General features: G+C 32.0%; 1 protein-coding gene across 1 annotated transcript; it reads left to right on the top strand.

Moving 5' to 3' along the window:
• The first annotated feature begins 21 nt into the window (after window positions 1-21).
• On the top strand, window positions 22-27,805 carry LOC134709253 (uncharacterized). The gene is made up of 4 exons (XM_063569421.1): window positions 22-1,202; window positions 26,142-26,210; window positions 27,101-27,190; window positions 27,649-27,805. The coding sequence occupies exons 1-4, from the start codon at window positions 147-149 to the stop codon at window positions 27,697-27,699; spliced, it is 1,266 nt and encodes a 421-aa protein (XP_063425491.1). The 5' UTR covers window positions 22-146; the 3' UTR covers window positions 27,700-27,805.
• The last annotated feature ends 185 nt before the right edge of the window (window positions 27,806-27,990 follow it).

Below are 27,990 nucleotides of genomic sequence, written 5' to 3'. Positions count from 1 at the left end.
AATTCTTTAACTGTCAATTTTCAAGCATTAGCGTATACATAAGCATTTGAAATTCTTTTCAACAAACTGAAACCATTTAGTGAAACCAAATGCTCTGACGCCAGTGCTTCTATTCCGTACAAACTAAAAGTGAACCTGAAGTAACAATGTCTTCATTGACAAAAAGAAAAGCTTCAACCGATCATTCCTCGGCTAAGATCGCCTGGACCAACGAAAACAATCGGAGCACAGATGATATTACAACGACAATGTACTGGTACATCATAACAATGTCATGGTTTGGCTTGCTTTATCCCTTCGAAATATTCAAAGATGGTCCAAAGGAACAACTATTATCGAAAACAAAATTACCACGATGTAGAAAGACAGTGATGCATTTCGGATTTTGCTTTAGCCTTGCGTTTTTACTAGGAATGAATTGTGTCAGAGCTACAGTTGGTATTTTTGTAGGAGACTTTCTAGATCTTACTCGTAACTTTAAACTTGTTCATGCTACATGGGTGATTCTTTGCTTTGTCAATAGTGCATCCCTTTTATACGTTTCTTACAAACCAGAAGGATTACGTGCTTTCTTTGATCAATGGAACAAAAGTCGAAAATATGCATTTTTACATTTTGGATTTAAAACAAACGGAAGGAAAATAAATATGAAAGTCATTGTATATCTTACAATAGCATTTATTTTAGTAGTTTTTAACATTGTATCGGTCGGCACAATCATGTTTGGTGGTTTCGGATTCGCATCTGACTCATTCTCGCTTGTCTTTTCAGCTCCATTTAAACCTACGACGACCGTTAAAGTGTTTGTTCATTTGTTAAATGTTATTAACGGAATAGCATGGATATTTCCTGTCATATTCTTTGTTCTTCTATGTTCTACTCTTAAAGATGACTTGGAGACATACAACACATTTCTAAATAAGCAAACTAAGGATAACAAAGGTAAAATAGGACAAAATCTGACTCAGTTTCGGATAATGCACTTAGAACTGTGTAAAACTATCAACAGTCTGGATAGCTCATTCAGTTGGCTTCTGTTTACTTGGTTTGTGCTTAACATTGGAAATGGCTGTTTCATAGCCTTTTTACTTCTTAACACTTCATATGACATATTTGGTACCAGTGTGCTGGTGTTTTGGCTCATTGCCAGCTGTGTTTATATAGGTGCAACATCTATTTCAGCGGCCATCCTCCAGGAAAAGGTAATTTGATCTTTAATTATGAAATATTATTCTGATGAGAAAACGAATAAAGTGAAACTCATACTGGCCCTTGGTTTTGAACATCAACATAGACAAAGGAGTGGGCAATTTTTTTAATTTTTAGTTATATAATGATTTTGGCTTAAGCCACCCAGAGCAATGATTATTTCCCGATTTTGCATCAAAATTAATTTCATCTACATAGCATTACTAATTTTGTGGTCTGACATCGAAATTTGCTAAAAATACACAGCATTACTAATTTTAAGATTAAAATACCATTGGTTGACATGTATGCACGTATGTGTATTGAAATTTGGCGTTTATGTGTTGTAGTGACAGTAGAGTCATCTATGTTTAAAGCAATTTCAATATTAGTCAGAGCTAGTAAGAAATTGTTTACTTTCCATACAAGCTACTGGAATACCTCCAGCTTTTATATTTTGAGCCTTTGACTTAAAATGGTAGAAATCAAATTAGTTAAGATAATCCGACATTCATTTACTTGAAGAGACATATGACCTTCAGCCCTTTAGTGAATTATTGCTATACCCTAAATAAGCCCCTACTTATTTTAAACCTTAAACCCAAACAAAACCAAACATTTATCAAAGTACAGGGCCGCGTCAATTGTATGAAGGTTATAACTATATGACTATTTTCAAAATATGACATAATATCATATTAAATCAGACATTTATTTCACATATCAACAACGCATCAGTTACCAACTTCATCTTGATACTGAATACTAGCATGTACGATAACTTTAAAAAATGTCATTCCAGGTGTTTATTTTCAATATTGCAAACAAATAATTGTTACGAATAAAGAACGCGTAAAATATTTCCCCTTTCTTTAATTGACCTGGGGTGGTGTTCTCGAAGCTATCTTAGGATTAGGACGTGTCCTAAGTCTATCTTTTGACAAGTCTTTGTCCTAAGTCGTGTTCTCGAAGCTCTCGTAATATATTATAGTTCTCATTTTTCGTCCTAACTTTAGGACACCCAATAAGGTGTCTTGAGAGCATCCTATCTTCATCCTAGTGTAATAAAGTTAGGATTTCGCCTTTTCCTCATTATTTTACGTCAAAATGAACATGAAATGAAACGCTACATCGGTTATTAACTCGTACATACAGAAATTGCATGATTTTAAACTTTGAACTTCGTGTTTCACGGTACGATTACACTAGGAATTTAATTCTCATTTCAAAACAAATTGTTTTCCAGTTTAAATAACAATTATTTTTTTTTATATAATTTCATTGGTAATTATGCATTTAATTCCGTACATGTTATTTAAAAAAATCGCAAACAAGTTTATTAAATAATTTCGTCATTAATAAATCTTTTATCAAAAATATCTTTAACTATTTAAAAGGAGAAGGTCCGGTAAAACACCTTTTTGGCCCCAAAATATAGCAGTTTTACAAAAATCTTAAAATGTAAACTTTTAGTTATATTATGAATTGTAGAATGCTTCTACTTCATAAATGTGGGCTGGTTTTTTTACAATACTTGGCACATATATAGGGTACTAGCACCATAAAGTTATTCTAAATCAATGAAATCTTCACAATTCTAGCATTTTAGTATAATTTTAGACGGTTTTCGTGTAAAACGAAGGTGGCCGCATTCGTGTTTATCCTTAATATTAAAATATGAGTTGTATTTGATGATAATACATAACATATATAAAGGTTGAGGATGAACACGGATGCGGCCACTTTCATTTTTGACAAAAACTATCTGAAAAGTGACATTTTTCGAAATATTTGGTAGATTTTTCATATTTGAGCTTAAATCGGATCGTTTTTAATGACAAAATCTGTGAAAATATTTCACCTAAACTAATAGAATCAAATAAAATAGACAATTTTAAAGTGTTTAAAAAAAAGGTCAAAATCTTTCGTCAGATGAACCTGAAATTTGAGGCCAAAATCGGTCTTGCCAGACATACTCCTTTCGACTTAGGATATGTTTAGGACGTCCTAACATAAGATTCGTCTGAGATAGTTTCGAGACACAACTTAAACGTGTCTTAAGTTGATCCTAAGTCCATCCTGAAATTGGTGTAAGATGTGTCTCAGGACGAATCTCAGGATACTTTCGAGAACACCACCCCTGGATTTCGTTTTTTTATAGTATTCTGATAGATTATTTCAAGGTACATTTATAACATATGATCTCGGACTGATTGTGTATAATTCGTTTATGTTGTTGAAGGTCGAAATGCATGTAAAACATTAGCGATCAAATTCACTATCAAAACACATTGTATCAAATGAGTCTTTGTCAAATGTTTGATTCTATTGTTTAATTGAAAACCGTTTTTTGTTGTCTATTATACAACAACATATTTTCTTGGACTGGTCGATGGCAATATTCAATATTACTTCCTTTGATCTGAAAACTGCTTATCAAACAAATTTGATGGAAATTGAAATATTCAAAGAAGGTGGTGTTGTTGACTAATACGGACGCATGCTACAAATGAAAATTCAAACCCCGGTAAAGGGTCACTATGGAGATTTGTGGAAAATCTAAAATTAGTCCTGTTAAAGACAGAAGGAATTTTGTCGGAGGGATTAATATATTGAGGTTAGAGTAAATAAACAAAACTATCTGTTGTCTAAGCTTTTCACTCTGTATCAAATGGGATGTGGAGTCCTTATATAGCGTACAAGCTTTTTCAAAAGCTAATGACGTTTTATCGAAACATTGTTTGCCTATAACAATGGGTGATAATGGTGACAGTCATTTCCTAATTGGCGAATCGTGAAAAATAAACTAGTGCAAATTGTTCAAATCAAATAGTCAACAATTTCTGATGATTTGAAACTGAAGCAATTAATATTTCAGTTATTGAAAGAAAAGAAGGTAAATATCAATCACATCTACTGGTGCCAGTATGAATAGGTAAATGAAGTTACAACGTTAAATCGCTAAATCAATGCTTCCATTTTTTCCATTTTATTAATTTATTAACTATCATTAAAAAAATCTAGTTTGCGACGTTATTATTTTTACCATTAACGAGGACTTGTTTTTTTAGTGTTTGTGAGATTAATTGGTATGCTTGTTTGATTCTTTTAACCGGCTGTGTTGTTACATCTGTGGTGGATGTTAACAAAGAATTACTAGTAGCTGGCTTGATCCCAATAATTGTCAGTCACATTAACCTATTTAGTCTTTTGGGATTGCTTCATCAGTCAATATATAAAGGATTTGTAAATATCGGTAATTCAAATGGGAGTTAAAGCTTCCAAAAATGCAAAAAAAAACGATTAAGGACTATGCTTTTGGTTTTCTGCTCAGTGCGTTGAATTGAAGCTTTTGGTTATGTTTTTTCCATCGTTCCTGACAAAGGTAAATTCAGAATGCGCTTTGGACGCATTCTGTGTGATGTTGGTTTTTTTTTTTTACATCTTATAGATTTGTTTCAGGTACTAGGTACTTTGATTTTGATGCTTAGATGCTTAGCATACACCTGATTAGTTTAATTAATTAAAACATATGTTTTCCGTTTGTTCTGATGTTTTGTTGAGTACACAATTGACCTAGGTTTTAGAGAGATCCCGTTATCTTATGATTGTCGCTGTTTTCGTTTATTGTGATGCATTTCCTCGTCGGTTTTATCTAGGGTGATATACCGTTCAAGGTCAACTTCTGTGTCTGTCGTATAAAAATCTCAAATCTGTTCGTTTTGTACAAGAAAAATATTCATAAATGGTGATAAAGTTATTTAACTGAATTGATGTGAGATGTTGGATGTTTCATATCAAGACTGTGTATATAGGTTGGTTAGAGCGAAGTTTTCGTTTTGAAGATAGTACTTTGGCCTATAATGGTTTACTTTTACAAATTGTGAGCTCGCTTAAGAGTTGTCCTATTATTGCTCGTACCACATCTTCGTATGTCTATGAAAGCTTTTTAAAAGTCATTGGCGTGTGGTACTTATAACAGTAATCGTTATTTGCCACTGTCAACTTTTAATTTACCAAATGCAAATAAATTAAATTATGAAAAAGAAAGATATCTGTTTTAGTAAATTAAAGTAACTTAAGTGTGTGATACCATTCTTTGAGGGAATTCGATGTTTATTCATTCAAACACAATGTATAACAATACCACTATATCAATCAGAATGATTTCTTTGCAGTGTTTTAAGAAATGATTTTACTTTGTAGTAGTGTAATATTTGTGAAACATTCAATAATTAAATAAGGCGAATTTTCTGCTGTATAAAATCTACAAGTATGTACACTTTTGAAGCCAATACTTTTTAAAGCCACACTAAACGATACAAAAACTATACTGAACGACATGTTTATGAAATTACAGCAATTTGTTTGCTTGAAAACTTTTATTCGTTATTGCAAAAAAAATGACTTAAAATATCTGATATTTTCTCCCTACCCAGTTTACCCCTAATGTTGTGTATAATGTGGACTAGTCATTGTTATTGAGTCTTAGGCAATTTGATTGGATAAAGCAATTGGTTGACCTGCTTTTCATACATGACTTTTAATTATCAAGAATGTGTCTGACTGTGTATGGCTATCAAAATGACCTTTAAACTGAACAATGTACAAGTCAATATAATAATTTATCAATGAAAGTAAAGGTATGATTTTCACAAAATGTTCAGAGTAAATATAAGATAGACATATTTTTTAAAGCTTAATGCGAAGAAAAAAGAGAAAGTTTACAAATGAGACGTTTATTCTATTAAACAATATATAAAAAAAGAAGATGTGGTATGATTGCCAATGAGACAACTATCCACAAAAGACCAAAATGACACAAACATTAACAATTATAGGTCACCGTACGGCCTTCAACGATGAGCAAAGCCTATACCGCATATAGTCAGCTATAAAGGGCCCCGATAAGACAATGTAAAACAATTCAGGCGAGAAAAACTAACGGCCTTATTTATGTAAAAAAATGAACGAAAAACAAATATGTAACACATAAACAAACGACAACCACTGAATTACAAGGGCAGGCACATACATAAATAATGTGGCGGGGTTAAACATGTTAGCGGGATCCCAACCCCCCCCCCCCCCCCTAACCTGGGACAGTGGTATAACAGTACAACATAAGAACGAACCATACAAATCAGTTGAAAAAGGCTTAATAAAATTAACGGTACCAATTTTCTTGCATTTAACTCATCAGATAGACAAAAAATAAAAAATAATAAGTATTTCTAAAAGAGAAAAGCCGAAATTTATTTTACGTACGGCTATCCCTGTTAAATTACTATTTATCATAACAGGAAAGGCATTTTAAGTCTCATTGGAATATATTAATCACAATTAATCCCAAACTTATTAAGTCAGTCAAAAATGTCAAATTATGTTCAAACTGCTTATTTTTGGACGACCATTTTAATGTCAATTTCGTATATCTCACAAAATCTTGTTAGGCATTATAACGGTTACTATAAATTCCATTTACTAAAGACACAATGATTCAGTAATGGGAGTTACAACGATTAACTTTAACGTTAATTTAGCTATTGACAATGAAATCCAATAATCCTCCCATTTTTCTGAATTCCTTAATTGCAATTAACAGTATAGATATAAAAGCATTGCAAAGTCTATCAAACTAACTGAAATCATTTAGTTAAACCAAATGCTCTGACGCTAGTGCTTCTTCTCTGACGCTAGTGCTTCTTTTCGGGATAAACTAAGAGTGAACCTGAACTAACGATGTCTTCATTGACAAAAAGAAAAGTTTCATTCAAACATTCGTCTGAAAAAATCACTCGGACCAACGAGAATATCCTGAGCACAGATGATATTTCCACTACAATGTACTGGTACATTATAATAATATCATGGTTGGGCTTGTTTTATCCCTTCGAAATTTTAAAAGATGGTCAAAATGAAAAACAATTTACGAAAACAAAATTACCACGATGTAGAAAGCTTAAAACAATGATGCATTTCGGATTTTGCTTTAGCCTTGCTCTTTTACTGGGAATGAATTGTGTCAGAGCTACAGTTGGTATTTTTGTTGGAGACTTTCTAGATGAAACTAGAATCTTTAAACTTGTTCATGTTACATGGACAACTCTTTGTTTTGTCAATTGTGCATCTCTTTTATACGTTTCATACAAACCAGAAGGAGTACGTTCTTTCTTTGATCAGTGGAATAAAAGTCGAGAATTTGCATTTTTAAATTTTGGATTTAAAACAAACGGAGAAAAAATCAAAATAAAAGTAATTGTTTATCTTACAATAGCTTTTATCTTTGTTCTTTTTAACATTGTATCGGTCGGTATAATCATGTTTGGTGGTTTTGGATCTGCATCTGACTCGTTCTCGCTCGTCTTTTCAGCTCCATTTAAACCTACGACGACCGTAAAAGTGTTTTGTTATGTATTGCTTGTAATTGACAACATAGCATGGATATATCCGGTCATATTCTTTGTTCTTATCTGTTCTACTCTCAAAGTTGACTTAGAGACATACAACACATTTCTTAGTAATCAAACAAAGGAAAGCAACGGCAAAATAGGGAAATATCTCACTCAGCTTCGGATAATGCACTTAGAACTGTGTAAAACTATCAATAGTCTGGATAGCTCATTCAAATGGCTTTTATTAACCTGGTTTGTGCTTAACATCGGAAATGGCTGTTTTATAGCGTTTGTTCTTCTTAACAGTTCATATGACATATTTGGTACAAGTGTGCTCGTGTTTTGGCTTATTGTCAGCTGTGTTTATATAGGTGCAACATCTATATCAGCGGCCATCCTCCAAGAAAAGGTAATTTGATTCTAAATTATGAAATATTGTTTACATGAAAACGAGCAGAATGAAACTCATCATAGCCTTTGTTTATGTAAATCAACATAGACAAAGGGGTGGGCAAATGTTTAAAAAAAATGATATATGTATAATGAAATTAGACGTTTTTTTGTTGTTGTAGTGACAGTAGAGTCATTTCTGTTTAAAGCAATTTCAAAATTATTCAGAACTACTAAGAAATTGTCAACTCTCTATACAATCTACTGGAAATGCCTTTGATTTTGAAATACATTGTAGTCGGTATATATGATATTCTTATAACATTTATATCACCTACAGCCTATCTGTTTTTACTTTCCGGTATATAGAGGATGTTATCTCACTAAATTATAGAACATTTGGTGACTGCGCATTACGAGGTTGTCGGCGGTTATTGAATAAGCGTTTCACAGATGATATCGAATACGTTCTTTATCATTATCTTTCCCTTTTCACGAATGTGACCTACCGAATTAGACTATTTACCGGGTTTGAAATTTCATTAGAAACACGACGGGTGCCACATGTGAAGCAGGGTCTGCTTACTCTTCCGGGGGCACCTAAGATCTCCGCCATATTTTGGCGGGGTTCGTGTTGCTTAGTCTTTATTTTTCTATGTTGGGGCTTCTGTACTATAATTTGTCTGTTTGTCGTCTTATTTTTAGACATTGTGTTGTCAGCTTATCTCACTCTATGAGTTTGACTGTCCCTCTAGTATCTTTTGTTCCTCTTCTATCGGAAATATCTTTGATTTTGAAATAGTTGGTATATATGATATTCATATACTAGTACTAGAACCATGGATATCACTTCCAGCTTTTATTTTTGGAGTCTATGATTTAAAGTAGTAAAAATCAAATAAGTTAAAAACAAATCAGACATGCGTTAACATTTAGGGCCCATTACCTTTAGCCCTTTGGTGAATTAATGGTATTATCAAAGCAAGCTCAAATGTATTTCTAAACCTGAAATCCAAAACAAATCCTTAATAAACGACACATGAGGCTACTTCGTGAGAACAGGACCTCGTAAATTGCATGAAGAACATTCATCCAGTTTGTTTATTTTCAGAATATAACACCATATCATAATGAATTTACCAAATATTCCACATGCCAAGAACGTATCGGTTTCTCTATTTCCTTCTGGACACTGAATACTAGCATTGTACAATAACTTTGAACATTGTCATTTTGGTTTTCATAATTTCAATATCGCAAAAAAATAAATGTTACGAATCGAATGTTGAACACATTAAAGTCAAACGGTTGATTTCGTCAGATTTTGTAGACTCCCCCCTTCTTTGAATCGTCTTTGATTTCGGTAGATTTTTGTATACTATTCAGATAGATTGTTTCAATGAACTTTTAAAACAGGTGATCTCTGACTAATTGTGCATGGTTTATTTTTTTCTTTGAAAGTCGAAAACATTTGCGATCACGTTTCATAATCAAAACAAATCTTATCAAACGAGTCTTTGGCAAAATTCTATCATTTAACTATAACAACTGTTTGTTTGTCTGTGATGCAATAACACATGTTCTTGGACTGCTTGATGGCAAAAGTCAGTTATACTTCATATGATCCGAAAACTGCCGTTCTTAAAAGTTTAACCAAAGAAAGAGAATTTGTTCGGACATCTATGTGTAATTGTAGTCTGAACAAAACGGAAATATTTATAAAGTGGTGGTGCTGTTTACCAAAAGGGATCACTATGAAAATTGTTGCCCATACAAATTAATCTAATATGTGTTCTGTTATAGAAACAAGGATTTTTTTGGAATGGTAATAGTAATGCGGTATTAAAGGTAAATAAACAAAACTAAACGAATTATTGATGAAGCTTTTCACTCTGCTTTATTTGGATGTGTAGTCCTTATAAATAATAATACAAGCTTTTTCTAAAGCTAATGAAGTTTAAATGAAACATTGTTTGCTTATAGTATGGGTGTTAATGGTGATAGTCATTTCTTAATTGACAAATCGTGAAAAATATAATAGAGCAAATGTTCAAAGCAAATATTCATCTATTTCTGATGATTAAAAACTGATGAAATGAATATGTTAGAAAAGAGGGTCAATACCAATTACAGTTACTGATTCTCGAACGACCAATTCAAGCTATTGAAGTTACAACGTTAAATTAATGAATCAATGCGTCCATTTCTTTAATTGTCAGTTTTAAAAGTATTATCTCAAAACCTTAAACTAAAACCAGTTTTTCTGTAACAAATACGCATTAAAACTACTAATCCAACTTCAGCATTTGAATCACATAAAACATGCAGATAAACTCATCATATATGCCAAGATTACAATTTTATTTTTACACCAGACGCGTGTTTCGTCTACAAATATTGACCAGTGACGCTCAAATATAAAAATGCCCAAAAGGCCAAATATAATACGAATTTGAAGAGCATTAGGACCAAAAAATCCTAAAAGTGTTGCCAAATACAGCTAAGGTAACCTGAGGTAGAAAAGCCTTAGTTTTTATTCAAACTAAAATCAAAGTTTTGTTAACAGTTAATTCATGATTATGAACATATCATTGATAACTCAAGTCAACACAGAATTGCTGACTACTTGGTTGGTGATACCCTCGGGAAAATAAATCCCCATTAGCAGATGTTTCTTATAAAAAAGGACAAAGAATATTACTGGAAATATCCAAGCTATTAAGTCAATAATACATAATAAGAAAGAACACATTTTAACGGCTACAGTTAGTTGAAATGGAGTTGAGTAGACAAACAATCTGGTCTCTGATGCTGATCCAAGATCTACAAACAAGATCAAACCGACCATTACGACGTTAGATGCCAGTGTAATGAGTGTTGTAATCAAAATGTGTGCTTTCTTATTATGTATTATTGACCTAATATTCTTTGTTCCACTCTAAAAGATGACGTAGAGACATACTGTGATGATTTTGTATCTAAAGTTAGATTGTATACATTGGTTACAGTTCGGCAGAAGCCTTGTTTTATATATTTGTAAAATACTTTAATAAACATAGAAAAGAGTAAGATGTTTCGCGGGTAAACTTTGTGTCAGGTTCAATATAAAGGGGTGTTCCTTAGGAAACTCAGATACAAGTAACAAGACACTTTGGTAGAACACCCCTCCTTCAATAATGGTACGGCTACAATTGGGGTATATAAGCTGGAGAGAATCCTAGCTCAGGGTCGATTGTCATATGTTTGAAGACGAAGACCTGAAGTACGGTACGTAGATATTTGAGATCGCTGTCTCTTATATATTAAATATTGTGTTATTATTACTAAGAGTAATAAAGAACAGGTCGGTGCCTGTTATAAATACGGACTTGTACATTTACAAGCGGAACCGTATTGTACCGTATAGGACAAGTGTGAGTCTGTGTGACCACCTTGTAAAGTACATAATTGTACAAGAGGAACAAAGACAAGTGTGTAAACTTGTAGCTATATATAGGATGCATTATTGTACCAGGAGTACAAGTTTGTTCCTGACCCAGGACAAATGTGTAAGAGTACAAATTTGTACCGGTGTATATAATTTGAGTAGAATAGTTTATAGATAGTTTATTAAAGATTGCAAAGAGCAGTTGTATATATTTTGGTTCATTGGCGTATATATTTGAATATAGATTATTTGTTATACATTTTGTAAATAGAGCAATTTTGGATCCAGTATCAAACTGGTAACGGACACATTCTAAATTGAAATAGACACGCTTACCCTGTGTACACGTTACAATACCATAGCTTTCTCACAAAACAAATGAATGATAGCAATGGTAAGGTAGGAAAATACCTTACTCAGATCCGGTTAGTGCACTTAGAACTGTGTAAAACTATAAGCAGTCTGGATAGCTCATTCCGTTGGCTTTTGTTTTCTTGGTTTGTACTGAACATTGGAAATGGGTGTTTTAAAGCTTTTGTACTTTTGAACAGTTCGTATGACGTATGTAGTACCATAATAATGCTGTTTTGGCTAGTTTCCAGTTGTATTTACATAGGTGGAACATCAATCGCAGCAGCAACCCTCCATGAAAAGGTAAATTCGATAAATAATAATTCAATATCGAAAAATAGTAGTTCAATATCGATTTATAACAATTCGATATCGATGAATATCAATTTCATACCAATAAGTTGACACTTACAGGGTCATCAGCTACTAGATATATAAGTAATATAAAATATGATTTGTTTTGTTCAATCAATAATAAAAATGAAATCTTGAATCAATGTATCGCTTTATGCAGTCAATATGGTTCAATTTTGTCAAAATAAGGTTAAGAAGCATTGATGATGAATTATTCACTTGTAATAATTCGACCTTATTATCGAATCCCTATTCATATAAACTCAATTGAACCCCTTGGATAGAAATTGATACCGCATGCATTGTGCGTGTTTAATTATTTAAATGAAACGAATGTCAACATTGAAAGTGAAACAAAGGTAAAGCAATTGATTGACTAATTTGATCCACCAAAAAGAACATTCTTATACGAGTAAAAACGATGATTAACATTTATTTTTTATCTTTTATATGAAATTAAACCGACCAAGAAAAGTCCAAATGCACGAGTGTGGTATCTTTGCATATCTATATTTATGTTTATATCGCTTATTTGGCAACAAGGGGTGATTGGAGGTCAACTCGACAGTAAATTAGATGGTGTCTCGACTAAAATACATAAGATAAGAAGCTAAATTTTATCGGAATCATGTCCGGTATATTGTTTATTTTATAGAATTCAAGCCAATCTAACTCCTTAACTTTTAGTAGTAATAATACTCTAATAGTTTGTATGTATTTATACTTATTTGATAATTTGGATATATGTAAGACTCAAATCTATGGTGGGTTCCAAATCTATGGCTGATTCCTAATCTATGGCAAATGTGACGTCATGCCATCCCAAATCTATGGCAGATTTTTTACAATCCTAATCTATGGCAAGTTTGGTAATTTCCTAATATTTGGCGTATTTTTATTGTGTCCAATGCAAGTCTATGGAAAATGAATTACAAACTGAAAATAATGCAGTACACATACGACCATTAACTTGCATTATTTAAACAAGTGAACATGTACGACAACAGGAAGCATGTCTTTAAACATTTATGAAATAAACAGTAAATACTGGTCAACAAAATCATGGCGGCAAAACAAAACGTAAATGATGAATTCATAACATAATAGATATAGGAAGATGTGGTGTGAGTGCCAATGAGACAACTCTCCATCCAAATAACAATTTAAAAGTAAACCATTATAGGTTAAAGTACGGCCTTCAACACGGAGCCTTTGCTCACACCGAACAACAAGCTATAAAGGGCCCCAAAATTACTAGTGTAAAACCACTTTAAGATTGAAATGATGTGCCTTGTAAAAATAAGCATTTTCTTATATGTGCATTTATTTAACCAACTAGTAATTAACGTTAAGTCCCTTAACAAGCAAGAAGGTGTTTTTTTAATAAATAAAAAAGGGGATAAATAAAAATGAACAGTTTGAATGTTCAAATAATATGTTCTTCATCGTTATAGCATCTTTTTTATTTTATGACGATCTAAATAAAATTGGTATCCTTTAATTTCATGTTTCACTTTATAAGCTTTGACAACCGAAGACAGTAAAATGTTTACTATAATAACTCCTTTTCTGAAATATCCGTTACTGAAAGAAGCGGTGACTTTGTTCATCGACCGGTACAGCACATTGTGTCCCTTTTCTGGATAACGGGTCACATCTTTATGTAAACCATCGTCAAATTGTTGTCATCTAGAATGATGTTCAAATCTATGGGTTCCGCCATCGCTTGCGACGGCGACGATGTAATATGGCGTTATTGAATTGTGACGTTATATGTTAGATCTGCCATAGATTTGGAGAAAACACAAATCTGCCATAGATTTGAGTTGTTTGGCGTGTGTAACGTCACATTTGCCATAGATTAGGAATCTGCCATAGATTTGGAACCCGCCATAGATTTGAGTCCTACATATATGTTTAACATTTAAATGGTGAACATCAATTTGACAGCTAGTGTCCCTTTATTTATCATTCAATATGTTCAACATCAATAAATAGCAATTCTATATCGATAAGAAGTTAATGCAGGAAAACAAACTTTTTCCCAAAACCAAATGTGTTTGTATGTCCTTAGAAAAACGAACAATAAATAAAAGTTGGTGGTCTGTTAGAAGACGGTTATTCTTGTTGTTGATGCTTGAAGTGAAACCGGGGTAAATGCATCGAATTGTGACCGTTAATTACTGCACCAAAAGATGAAAAAAAGATGTTAGGAAAAAAACTTCTTATCATTTTGACACTCAATCATCATAAAGATTTAAAAAAATAATTATATACTTGTACTTCATTGAAGTGAATATGTTAACCACCTCAAAAAGCTCCAATGATGGTTGATAATAAACATATCTTCCCAAGAATAACTTGAATTTACTTACACTTCAAGTTGACCCTACTTCGGTAGGGATTTCGTCCGTCACGCAGGGATCTCCATGGCCTGTTTAATGATGGCGCACCGCCATCGTTCAATTATCATGCACCATCGTAAAAATTATCAGCGTCATCGTTGAATTGCCCGCCGCCATCGTTCAAAAATGTTATCGTTTTTATAGCCCAACTCCATTTTTTTAGCTTTTATAATCAAATGCATGTAATTGCATAACCCTTAAGCTTTTTAGATTATGATCCAATACGGTTATAACGCCTAAGGGCTATCCGGATTAAGAGCGCTAATCACTTGTACCTGAGCTTGTACAACAAATCAGACAGGAGAATATAATCTGAAAATAGACGATTCGTTATCCAATTATTCAACTAAGTTTCAGCAAATGCTTATGATAATTTAGATTAAATGAATAAACTAAAATCCAAAAAGTTCACAAGTCGAACACGTGCTATTCTGACTTACGCAATCATCATTCCCCGTTTTTAAGAAGTTCAAAATAGACGTAAAACATTAATATTAATTCATCGCAAATAACTCCAGTACTGCTGTAACGATAATATAGAATTACTTTAAAAGTTAAAATGTAAAAACTTAGATATTTACTGTGCAACATTATTGTATCGTAATTCCGAATTCATTTCGTAGTTTACAATTAAATTGATACATCCGCGTTTCCGGTTTATATTCAGACTCGAAAGATACATGTTGCATAGCATTAATTTGCTAGATAAAGTCATTTAAAACCATTTTATTTGTCAACGTTTGCTTAACGAATCTCTTCGACCTTTTACATAACCCGTACGTTTTGTTGTCGCTGCAAATCAGTAATACCGGTAATGCCTAATTGTTTCATGAGTTCTGAATTTGACATTGTCAATCTCCACTTGATTTTAACCACAAAAAAAAATAGAAAGAAAACTTCATGGGGACCTTCATGACAGATTTTGGTCATTTTCGACTAACGGAGGACCATGAAGGCTTGGCATTAAAACTGTTACAAACGGCAATTAATAAATAAACTCACCATAGATACCAGGACTAAATTTTGTAAATACGCCAGACGCACGTGTCGTCTTCAAAAGACTTATCAGTGACGCTCGAATCAAAAAAGTAAAAAGGGTCAAATAAAGTACGAAGTTGAAGAGCATTCCTAAAAGTTTGGCCAAATACAGCTAAGGTAATCTATGCCTGAGGTAGAAAAGCCAAGATACTTCTATAATGGAAATTCAAATAAATATAATTTAAATAAGCAATGAATAGTATGTTCACCATTCCTTACATGGAAGGATGAAATACTTTCGATCACGCTACACTGTACATTGTAGACACGGTTTGTGATGGTGAAAGTTCCTCCACCGTTCAATTTTCATCCATCGAGATCCCTGGTCACATAATCGATGCCTCTGAATGTATTTTGAGCGAATGTTTGATTTATTGAAGAGTGATTTGTTTGATTGAGTGTTTGTTTGCTCAATGTCTATGGTCAAGTATTAATGGACTAAAAGATCTCAGAGATGTGTGAAATACGTCAATATCACAGCAAACAAACAAACTCAATAACCAATAGGAATTCATTTGCAGGAAGATATGATAAATTAATCTAGAAGGTAGTGGGTTGCTCGACATGAAGGATGGTTAATTTAACTTTCAAATGTGTTTTGATAACTAATCTTTGATGGATCAATTATGTTTTACACAACTACGAAACTAACTCCATTTATTAAAATTTTGTCTCTTCTTTAAGTCAATTTTTTTATAAGTAACTCACGTTATAAAATATCGCTGAATCTTATCGCTGAATCTTATCGCTGCCTTCAACTTGATATTTATAGGAATAAGCTTAGATGTTTCCTACCGGCTGGATTGTTCATGGAATTTTTGAATAATAATGCCTTCAAGGGTTTCGGTATTTATTCAACCTTACCTTTATTATGGTAATTGTTTTGAGTGTTTCTAATTAGGGTTACTTCCGAAAAGCGCTTTAGATCCATACATTCATAGTTTGTTTTTTTATATTCTATGTCTATGTTTCAGATCGATACTTTTTTTTTCTTTTTTGTGTTCAGTATCGATTTAATTCGTATAGTCCTTTCAAACTGATTTTTACAGTTTATTCTGATGTTCTGTTTAAAGTTTGGCAGAGAGCCTATAATACTATGATTATCTTTGTTTGCTGTCTGTTATAATTTTTTTCGTGTGTATATCATTGTGTCCCATTTGGTGAAAAAGTTATGTTTGCCTATAGACCGCTAATTATAAATCTGTCAATTTCTATTCCTATGTCGATAAACCGCTATTTTGATCGGTGTATCAGGTCAGAGAGATTCATCAGTCATAATAGATTTTATAATGTTTTATTTTGACATGAGGTTGAATTACAGCAGAATAATCTCACTTCTTGTACAACAACATCAATTATGTATTGTTTTATAATCGACACCTGAAACGATATTACGGAAGCTTAGTTTTAATCTTCGTTCGAACACACTATACCGCCAATATGAAAATGTCGTTGCATGCATCAAAGAAGAAACATTTGGATTCTAAGAACAAATTTCCTTCTTATGGAAAATACACATTATTACTGAATAAATGTTTCTTTGTAAAATTGTATTAAAATCGTATTGTCGGCACTTTTATACTCATACAGTTATATCATAAAAGTTAACTGATCCATATACATCAAATTAAGTTTTCGTAACAGTATAAAATGGCTTTTAATTTTAACAAAAAACAAAGGGATTGGAATCGATCAGCAGTTGTTAGTTATAACCGCATCTTTAGATAAATATTACGTTCCAAAAAATGATAACATGAAAATTTTCCTACTACAATATTATCAACATACTACGAAATAGTAGGAAGTGTATCATTACAGCAAACGCAGTACTGTAATGTAATGCAACAGTATTTTATCATATGACAGGCAATACACATGTTGATGTAACGCCACAGCCGTCGTATGTGACCCTCTGACAATACGTTATTTTGTTATATTTTTCCTCGGAGATCGTTTTGTCTTTAAATAATGTGAATTTGACATAACATTATGATGTTTCGATATAAATCAATATAGCCATTACTCAATGATTATTCGATATTACATGACATGATTCTGCCATTACTCAATATGGTTTTAACATTATTGATGTGTATGTGGCTTATGCCTAATATAGTTGTTTCATTACATGATTTGATTTTGTTATTTCTTTATAATGATTTACCAATTATTTTTATGGATTTAGCTTTACATAATAAGGCTTCAAAATTGCACAATAGTGTTGTAAATGGCGTTAAACACTTATCAATCAATCAGATGAACACACACTTACAAAATTAGTATTTCAGTAATTAGAATGAAAAGAAAGTCAATACTGACTCCATCTACTAAGGCTTTTGTGATTTAATCATTGACGTTACAACATTAAACTGCTGACATAAAATCAATCCTTGATTCCATTTCTTCTATTTCTTTAATAGTAGTTTTTAAGTATTAACTTTAATATAAGTATTTTTTCCTCTCGTTAACCTATAGCCTTTAAGTCACATAAAATATTCAGAAGTCAGTGTTATATGATTAAAAAAAAAATCGTCGAAAGTTCCTTATTGTGGATTTTGTATATATCTTAAATTATAATTTCGTACAACACATTCTAATTGGTAAAATTGCGCATGGCATTTACACTTTGAATTTGTATTTTTTATTTGATTTCTTAAACTTTATACTCAGTAATGATATTGATCATTGGGAAAAAGGGATATGATTAAGTATGTAAATGTTCCAGCGACTTAACGGGAATTATCGTTGATACCGCACGCTATCCCCCAAAATTCGTCTATATCAACGAGGCGATAAACAACCTGATCTTATTTACATCAGTTTATTTTTTTACAACTAATAGTTGAGTCTGTGACAACTATGTCTTCATTGGCAAAAAGGAAAACTCTACCTGAACATTCGTCTGTTAAAATTGCCTGGGCCAAAGAGAACATTCAGAGCACAGATGATATGTCCTCTACAATGTACTGGTACATCATAACAATGGCATGGTTTGGATTTTTTTATCCATTTAAAATCTTAAAAGATGGTAATAATGAAATACCATTGACGAAAACAAAATCGCCACAATGTAGAAAAACAGTGATGCATTTCGGATTTTGCTTAAGTCTTGTTTGTTTACTAGGAATACATTCTTTTCGAACAATTGTTGGTATATTTGTTGGAGACTTGCTTGATGAAACTCGAAACTTCAAACTAGTTTACAGTACATGGGTAACTCTTTGCTTCATCACAAGTGCATCAATTTTACACATTTCTTACAAACCTGAGGGATTATGTGTTTTCTTTGAGCAATGGAATAAAAGTCGCGAATTTGCATTTACACACTTTTGAATAGTAACAAATACCAGAACAATCAAGTTAAAAGTAACAGCATATCTAGTAATAGCATTGATATTCCTAGCTGTTAACATCGCAGCGACCGGTTTACTTATGTTTGCCGGGCTTGGATCTGCATCCGAATCGTTCATCTTTGTCTTTTCAGCTCCATTTAAACCAACGATAACTGTTAAATTGTTTGTTTACATATCAAATGGTATTAGCGGAGTACCATGGATATTTCCAGTAATGTTCTTTGTTCTTATATGTTCTATATTAAAAGATGACTTGGAAACATACAACATTTTCTTTAATGAGCAAACTAAGGATAACAATGGCAAAATAGGAAAAGATCTTACTCATTTTCGGTTAGTGCACTTAGAACTATGTAAAACTATCACAAGCCTTGATAGATCATTCAGTTGGCTTTTGTTTACTTGGTTTGTACTCAACATTGCAAATGGCTGTTTTATAGCCTTTTTACTCCTCAACAGTTCGTATGATACGTTTGGTACAACAGTGCTCTTGTCTTGGCTTATTACTAGTTGGGTTTATATATGTGCCACATGTATATCAGCAGCTATTCTACATGAAAAGGTAATTCAAAATAGGTAGTTGTTACGGGGCGCCGAATGGGACTCTTGTGGTTTTGTACTCAAAATTCAATTTTGTACGGACAAAAGTGACTTTTGTTCAACAAAAATGAGTTCAGTTTAACAAAATTTGTATCATACTACAAATTTGAAATTTTGTCATACAAAATTATCTATCAGCGGACAAAAGTCACTTTTGTCATGACAAAATTCATTTTTGTTACACAGACTTGACTTTTGTTAACTAATTTGAAAATTGAGCGACAAAAGTCAATTTTGTATTTAAATTAGTTTAGTTTGGTTTCTGTGAACTAATTTGCATACAAAATCGACTTTTGTTACACAAAATTGAATTTTGTTACACAAAATTGAATTTTGTTACACAAAAATTACTTTTGTTACACAAAATTGACTTTTGTTACACAAAATTGACTTTTGTTACACAAAATTGACTTTTGTTACACAAAATTGACTTTTGTTACACAAAATTGACTTTTGTTACACAAAATTGACTTTTGTAAAACAAAATTGACTTTTGTGAGACAAAATTGACAAAATTGACTTTTGTCTCAACAAAATTGACAAAATTGAATTTTGATTCAACAAAATTGACAAAATTGAATTTTGTCTCAACAAAATTAACAAAATTGAATTTTGTCTCAACAAAATTGACAAAATTGAATTTTGTCTCAACAAAATTTTGTCTCAACAAAATTGATTTTTGTCTCACGAAAGTCAATTTTGTCTCACGAAAGTCAATTTTGTCTCATAAAAGTCAATTTTGTTGTTACAAAATTGAATTTTGTCATCACAAAAATGAATTTTGTCGTCACAAAATTGACTTTTGTCTCAACAAAATTGACTTTTGTCTCAACAAAATTGACAAAATTGACTTTTGTCTCAACAAAATTGACAAAATTGACTTTTGTCTCAACAAAATTTACAAAATTGACTTTTGTCTCAACAAAATTGACAAAATTGACTTTTGTCTCAACAAAATTAACAAAATTGACTTTTGTCTCAACAAAAATGACAAAATTGAATTTTGTCTCAACAAAAATGACAAAAGTCAATTTTGTCTCACAAAAGTCAATGTTGTCTCACAAAAGTCAATGTTGTCTCACAAAAGTCAATTTTGTCTCACAAAAGTCAATTTTGTCTCACAAAAGTCAATTTTGTCTCACAAAAGTCAATTTTGTCTCACAAAAGTTAATTTTGTCTACACAAATGAATTTTGTCATCACAAAATTGAAGTTCTCACAAAACAAGTCTGTATCACATAGTTTTGTAAGACAAAAATGATTTTGTTATGACAGAATTGAATTTTGTACAAAACCACAAGAGTCCCATTCGGCGCCCCGTAGTTGTAGACGTAGAATGAAATTCATGCACAAAACCTTCACACGTTTTCGATATCTGACATAGGACCATAATGCACATTGATTTCTCTAAAAGGACACCTACTGTGGGTGTGTTTATAAAATAGCAATTACTAAGTACATTTGTTGTTTTGAAATTATACAGCAGTATGAAAATTCCATAATTGACAAACGAGCAGGATGATCATAAACCTCAATTGATATCAGTCAAATTATTAATTTAAAAGTGTACCAATTTATCGATACTAGTGTTATAACTCCTAGAAATTGAGTATGAATGGATAAATTTGCACCGCTAATTCTTTTCTGGTGCATATATGAATATGATATGAAATAAGTAAGCCTTAATTTCGCACAAATCTTTTCCTAAACAAGTCTGTTGTATATCCCTGTATTCACGTTTATGTATCAATAAAGAACGACTAAATTTGCCAAGCCTGCCAGGACAAGAATTTGTTAATTCAACAAAAGAATAAGATTTTAAATTAATTAATTTTATTATTGAAATGTTGACTCCACATACCGTGACAGTGCAAAGTTATTCGTAATTCTTGAGATAATCTTGCGTTATTTTTCTTTTGAATACAATACCATTTTAAGCGTTAATTTTTTATATAACAAAGCGTTATAAATTTATAGTATATTAAGATAAAGAAAGAGTTTTTTTTCTTTAAGTTTTTTTTTCTCTAATGAATTTCATATTTTGTCTTCCCATGACCAATTGAAAATTTCTCATGAATCATCTATCCTAGTAGTGAGGTAGGTTGGATAAAATCAAAATTACATACGTTTAAGGATCATCTCGAAATCATTGAACTCACTAGCGCAATTTGCTATCAAAGTTTCTTATCCATCGGTACAAAAGTCTCGATTTATCTGATTTGCCAATGGTTTCTCTTTCTGGGTTGTGACATATAGACATAGTATGCATTCGAATGGCAGGTGGTGTATGCATATCAGGATATACTACACATATCAAGCCACCTGCCCTCAATATTTTTGGAGTTCCTGCTGTTCTTCAGTGTTTGTCATAATTTGTCTTCTTAATCGATTTATGCGATTTGAACAATAGTAAACTACTTTTAACTTTCTATACTAAACAGTAGGGGGTTGTTCATTATTGAAGGACCTGCGGACACCATCAATTGTTCATCTCTGAGACTGTCTATTTGTCTTCGTCCTCATTATTGTAGGACGTACGGCGACCGTTCGTTGTTCATATATGTTTCCTTTGTCGATTTGATTTCATCCTCATTATTTGAGGCCGTAATGCGACCTTTAATTGTTCATCTTTGGTGCCTTTGTGTATTTTACTTCATCTTCATTATTGTAGGACGTACGGCGACCGTTCGTTGTTCATCGTTGTTTCCTTTGTCGATTTGTCTTCATCCTCGTTATTTTCATGTTGTACGTTGCTGTTTTATGGGATAATCTGTTGTATACACTGTATGATAATACGAAACAATATCTTTAATTGTAATAATTGATAGGAGTCTAACTTTGATTGTATGCTTTGTGTAGAAGTAAAACGGGTAAATCGAAAATGTATAGCTTAGGGGGGTTCGCGGGTCTAAATCATTTATATAGGACTTCTCTATATTTTTCTATAAATGAATTTTATCTTAAAATTAAAAGAAAAAAAAAGAAAAGAGTGGGGTCATCGTTCATTTGCGCTTACAATCTGCCTTCGAAAGAAGCATACATTTTTGTAAAAGTGCGTTTTTCTGTTGAAGTCATAGGAGAAAAAAAGTTAATATCGAAATAAAAAAAGAAATTTATTACAGAAATCGCTCAAATTTTACAATAATTTAGTTTAAGTACAGTTTATATGGAAATTATATTTTTAAAAATAGGTCACAGATAAGTTGTAAAAGATATTTCAATTTTAAAGCAAAAAATGGCATTTTTCTCACCAAAGGGAGATAATTTGGAACTTTTTCAATGATGTATACATTTTAAAAGTCATCTGGGGCCAACACGAATTGATTGTTTTGAATGATTTTGTACCATATGATAAAGTAACAACTACAAATGGTAACAAATAAAATTTGTAAAGAAAAACAAATGTTTAATTTTTTTCTGAAATTTTGATACCCTCGAGCCTCCTTAAAAACGTAATAACTATAGGTTTAAGTTTTAAAATAGGTTTATTTTCATCAATGAATAAAAAGGTTAAAACCTTCAGTTTAACCGTGAAAAACGAAAGTTCAAGCCTAAGATTTCAAACAAACAAAACAGTCATTGCTATTTTCAAACTCATTGTATTTCAATGGGAAACCTGAATCCATTGAAAAAGAAATATGCTTTTGAGTGCATGTTGTTTTTTTGATTGGAAAGAGGAAGTAAAATTTGAAAATCATTTGCCATTTTCTACTGTCTTGTTCGGCTTAGTTTACAATATGTTCGAAACAGCACTGTGTAAAACTTGTATTATGTGTTTTACTTATGGTTTAAATAGTCAACGAGGAAACATTTAAACCACAGCCTTTTTCCTTCAAACTTGTTTAATTATAGTAATTTTAAAAAGCTGTTTGTTGTCAAGTAACATCAGAAGAAAAAAGAAAACTTAAAAAAAACAAGAACCGTTTCTTGGTTCTTGCTGCCTTAAGGTTTAGAAGACGGGGCGAGTACTTTGCATTCTAGCTTTAAACTGGTTAAAAATAAACTTTCCCCTAATAAAAACAATATAAAAATGCAAGTAAATATTCATCACTTCCAGAGTAAAAATAAATAAAAGTATATTTATTTTAGTTATTTAAACATGTAAAGAAAATCAATACCAATTATGATTACTAATTACATGATACAATAATTGAAGTTACAACGATTAACGATTGCGTTAGACTGTTGGCATATAATTTATACAATGCATCTATTTCTCTAATTTCATTTACTGTCATTTTGAAGTTTTAAGTAAAATGCATTTCAAGTTTTCCTCATACGCCTTTGAGTCCCATTGGATATTCGGAAGCTAGTGTTATAACAGTTCCTTTGCTACAAGTGGTTTTGAAGACAACATGGCATCGTCGACAAAGAGGAGAACAATATCCGAAAATTCCTCTTCAAAAATTGCTTGGACCTTTGAAAACACTCGGATCACAGATGATATTGTGTATACTTTGTACTGGAACATCACAGCAATGTCATGGCTTGGCATGTTTCATTCCTTCAACATTTTAAATGACGGTCGAAATGAAAAAACTTTGACTAAACAAAAATTACCACCATGTAGAAAGATACATTTCGGATTTTGCTGTATCCTTGCTATTTTACTTGGAATGAATTGTGTCAGAGCTATAGTTGGTATTTTCGTAGGAGAATTTTTAAATGAAACTCGAAACTTTTAACTGGTCAATATTACATGGGTGATTCTATGTTTTGTTAACATGGCTTCCCTTTTATACATTTCGTACAAACCAGAAAGATTACGTGCTTTCTTTTATCACTGAAATAAAAGCCGAGAGTTAGCATTTTCACATTTTAGAATAATATCAAAGAAAACAACAACTCGATTAAAAGTAACAGCTTATTTGATAGCAGCATTCATATTACTATTCTTTAACGTCATATCGGTTGGCATAATAATGTTTGCAGAGCTTGGAACAGCATCTGATTCGTTCTCGCTCGGATTTTTTTTAACTCCATTTGAAATAACAATAATCGTTAAAGTGTTTGCTTATGCAATAAATATTATTGACACAATAGCGTGGATATTTCCAGTTATATTCTTTTTGCTTCTCAGTTAAACTCTAAAAGATGACTTAGAGACATTCAACAGCTTTCTCTACAAGCAAACTAAGGATAACTGTGGTAAAATTGGAAAATAACTTACTAGTACTAAGCTTCGGATTGTACACTTAGAACTATGTAAAACTATCGGCATATTGGATAGCTGTTTCAGTTGGCTTTTGTTTACTTGGTTTGTGCTTAACATTGCAAATGGCTGTTTTATAGCATTTGTACTTCTAAACGAGTCATATGATAAGTTTGCTACAGCAATGTTGGTGTTTTGGCTCATTTCCAGTTGTGTTTATATAGGCGGCAGCTCTTTCTCAGCCTCCATTCTTCACGAGAAGGTAATTGTATATCTATGAAAATAAACGAATGGATTAAAAAAATGTCATAAGCGGATTTAATAAAAACAAAATGTCATTAGACAAATGATATGGAATCAAACTACACAATAGATCACGTAATGATAAAGAAAATAAGAATTACCAAGATACAAATTCTAAAAACATTGAATCAAAATGTTTCCCCGTTTCTTGGGTTTTTTTTTAAAGATAACATCATATTCGCTATACAAAAACAGGTTCAGATAGGTTTATAATATTAAATACGGGTGAAATGTGTTAACAAAACTATCATAAAGACACTTCCAATCAATTAAACAAGTATCTTCGCTAGCCAAGGATTACGATTCGATTCCCTCCTTTCCTCGGTTCTTTATATTAATTCGCAATTTGTGATTTATTTTTAAAAAAAAATGCGAATTAGATGAAACATCAGTCCGACATATCCCATCCAATCCCATCATAATGTTTACGGTGATGAAATTGATAGAGCTAGCTGATAAAGAAACGATATATACCACCTCATTATTTCTTTGCATACCTCACATCATTAAGGTTATCACTAAATTTAGCATTTTAATGAGATCGTTGAATATTGTATTTATCGGTGCTAACATTGATTTATTTAATACTAGAAAACAAAACATGCATTGCAATTATATCGAGTAGTATAGCTAGCTTTCAGTAACTGTGAATACTATGACATAGCTCTGTATTTTTGTGTTGTTTTTTCAATTTTTTATTTGTTTTTATGCAATGTGATTTTACAGACCGTTTTTGTATTCCGTTGATTCACCAGTCTCAGGATCGGTGATGGATTTACTGCTCACATAAATATAATGAACCCTATCACATTCTGTATCTGGCTGTCCTAAATCAGGAACATGTAATTCAGTCGCGATTGCAGTAATTTGTTGATCGCCGTCTGACATTTTTTTTTTTTTATTCATTGTGTTATGATTCAAGCTGGGTTTTTTCTCCTTTTAAAGGTCCATTTGCCTATTACCTGCAAAGCATAATTAATTGAAAGTGATGTATAGGCGGTTAAACTTATTTTTCATGAAAAATAATTTCTGAATACAAAAGTTTTAAGCTTAACCGCAAATCAAAATAATTAAAAGATTTGAAAACCTTACAGATTTTTTTAAAGTGAGGATACAAAACCCTATTTTCAAGTGTTGACCAGTTTGTTGAAACAACACTCTATTTGTGTGCTTTTCTTTCTTGCAGGCTCATGCACCATTAGAGTACCTTTACGACATAGACGTTAATGACATCAAACCGGAAGATCAACCTCAGGTATTATATACTTTTAGAATACATTAGTTGTTATAAAAATACAGTGATATATTAAATGACCATGACATGAAAAATATAAACGAGGGAGTGGGTAGGCCAACTCTTAGCGACAGTATTACATACTAGCCATGAAGTAAGTTCTTTTGTGCTTTTTCCGATTTTCCGTTTTAAGAGACAAAATTATCTGCTTTTTCATGTATCAGACTGGCATACTCACTGTAATTCTGTATAGATCTGTATAGTAGTTCTGTGTACACATTTAATCTGCTTAACATATGAAAATACCCTTTTCGCCATTGATCACGAAGATGCTGTAGGAACTCGAATCGGAAATTAAACGTTCGATATCAGAATGTGTAAAGATTAAGTTCTTTAAGCTTGCTTTCAGTAAACGCTTGCATTCATTGATACGATATCTTTGTGTATTTTTACCAATATATTGGGTTTGTGGTTTATAATACAAGTATTGTAGAGATTCAAGGTGAGTCCAATATGTCGCCTCGTGGTAAAGTGACGAGTTCACTCTACTAGTAAACAGGTCAAACCAAAAACTTCAAAATGAATCATGACTTGTATGTGCTGACTTGGGGTAGGCAAAAAAATAAGGTCGGGTTAAACATATTTTTGAGATCTCAACCCCTATACCTCTAGCTAATGTACAAAAAAAACCACACAGCAATACTCACAGTAAAAACAAGTTAAAAGAGTAAATCAGGAAAAATCGTTGATGACGTCACGGTCACATGACAAAATCATGTCTATGGGCTGATAACAAAATAACGTCAGCCAATCAGAAAACGCGTTACATCCAAAATTAAATTATTAAATTATTTGTTGTTATTTTATATCTCAAACATTTTCATTTTATGTTATTTGTTGTTGTTTTTCAGCTGTATCTATTCCTGTCAAAATTGACAAGTTCATCCGTAGGATTAACAGCGTTTGGTTTGGTCACCATCACAAAAGAACTCCTTCTAACTGTAAGTAACATTTAGTTCCGTCCAACACATTCATCTTAACTCAAATGTTGATTACAAATTCTTGTCTTGGCTTTGGTTTCCTAAGAAATTGTATACAAACAATATATACATATGAAACAGAATTGGTATGGCCTAAAGGTCATGAATTTTCTTATTCTTTGGTATCAGAAAACGTGTTAAAAGGAGGATTTGGGGGACAGTTGTCACAACTGTCGCTGAAACTGTATTCTAAAAACTAAGTAAACGTTAAAAGTAACACAATCACAAGGAACGTATACCATTTAGCGTTTCATTGGCTTAAACGTTTTTATACATATATTTTTTAAGATTACTGAATGCATATTTTGGGACTTTTTGTCCTCTTCTCGCAATACCCTGATATTTTGACGGTTATCATGAAATCCAATCTATAATAACTGTTTTTATCTACAATGCTTAATGTTTTTTTTGTCTTTCAGTTAGCTGGTTTGTATTTGACCTACTTCTTCTTGCTGTTGCAGTTCAGATAGCTGTTAGAGATAAGAACTCTTACAGCAGCATCTTCTTCATATACAACAGTTCTAGTTTGTAATTTATATACAATGTTAAATCCTTTGAAATAGATATCAAAATGTATTTTGTTTATATTCGCCCTTGAATAGACAATGCCTGACAAAAAGAATAATAATAATTCAAATCAATTCAATTCAAATATTTATTGTCATATAAACCCTGAACAATAAGCTTGTGACAAATAATAAGCGCAGCACCAAATGTCGGAAGCAACAGTACCAAAGCATATGCAATAATATGCGTACATT

This window comes from Mytilus trossulus, chromosome 3 (genome assembly GCF_036588685.1).
Source record: "Mytilus trossulus isolate FHL-02 chromosome 3, PNRI_Mtr1.1.1.hap1, whole genome shotgun sequence".
Lineage (NCBI taxonomy): Eukaryota > Metazoa > Mollusca > Bivalvia > Mytilida > Mytilidae > Mytilus > Mytilus trossulus.
This window is presented reverse-complemented; position numbering and strand designations above follow the sequence as displayed.

What these genes read in the sequence shown, in the direction of transcription:
- LOC134709253 (XM_063569421.1), top strand. Translation starts at nt 147, where the DNA reads ATGTCTTCATTGACAAAAAGAAAAGCTTCAACCGATCATTCCTCGGCT. An exon ending in CGGCCATCCTCCAGGAAAAG is followed by an intron (nt 1,203 to 26,141) that starts GTAATTTGATCT and finishes TCTTTCTTGCAG; the next exon opens with GCTCATGCACCATTAGAGTA. An exon ending in AACCGGAAGATCAACCTCAG is followed by an intron (nt 26,211 to 27,100) that starts GTATTATATACT and finishes GTTGTTTTTCAG; the next exon opens with CTGTATCTATTCCTGTCAAA.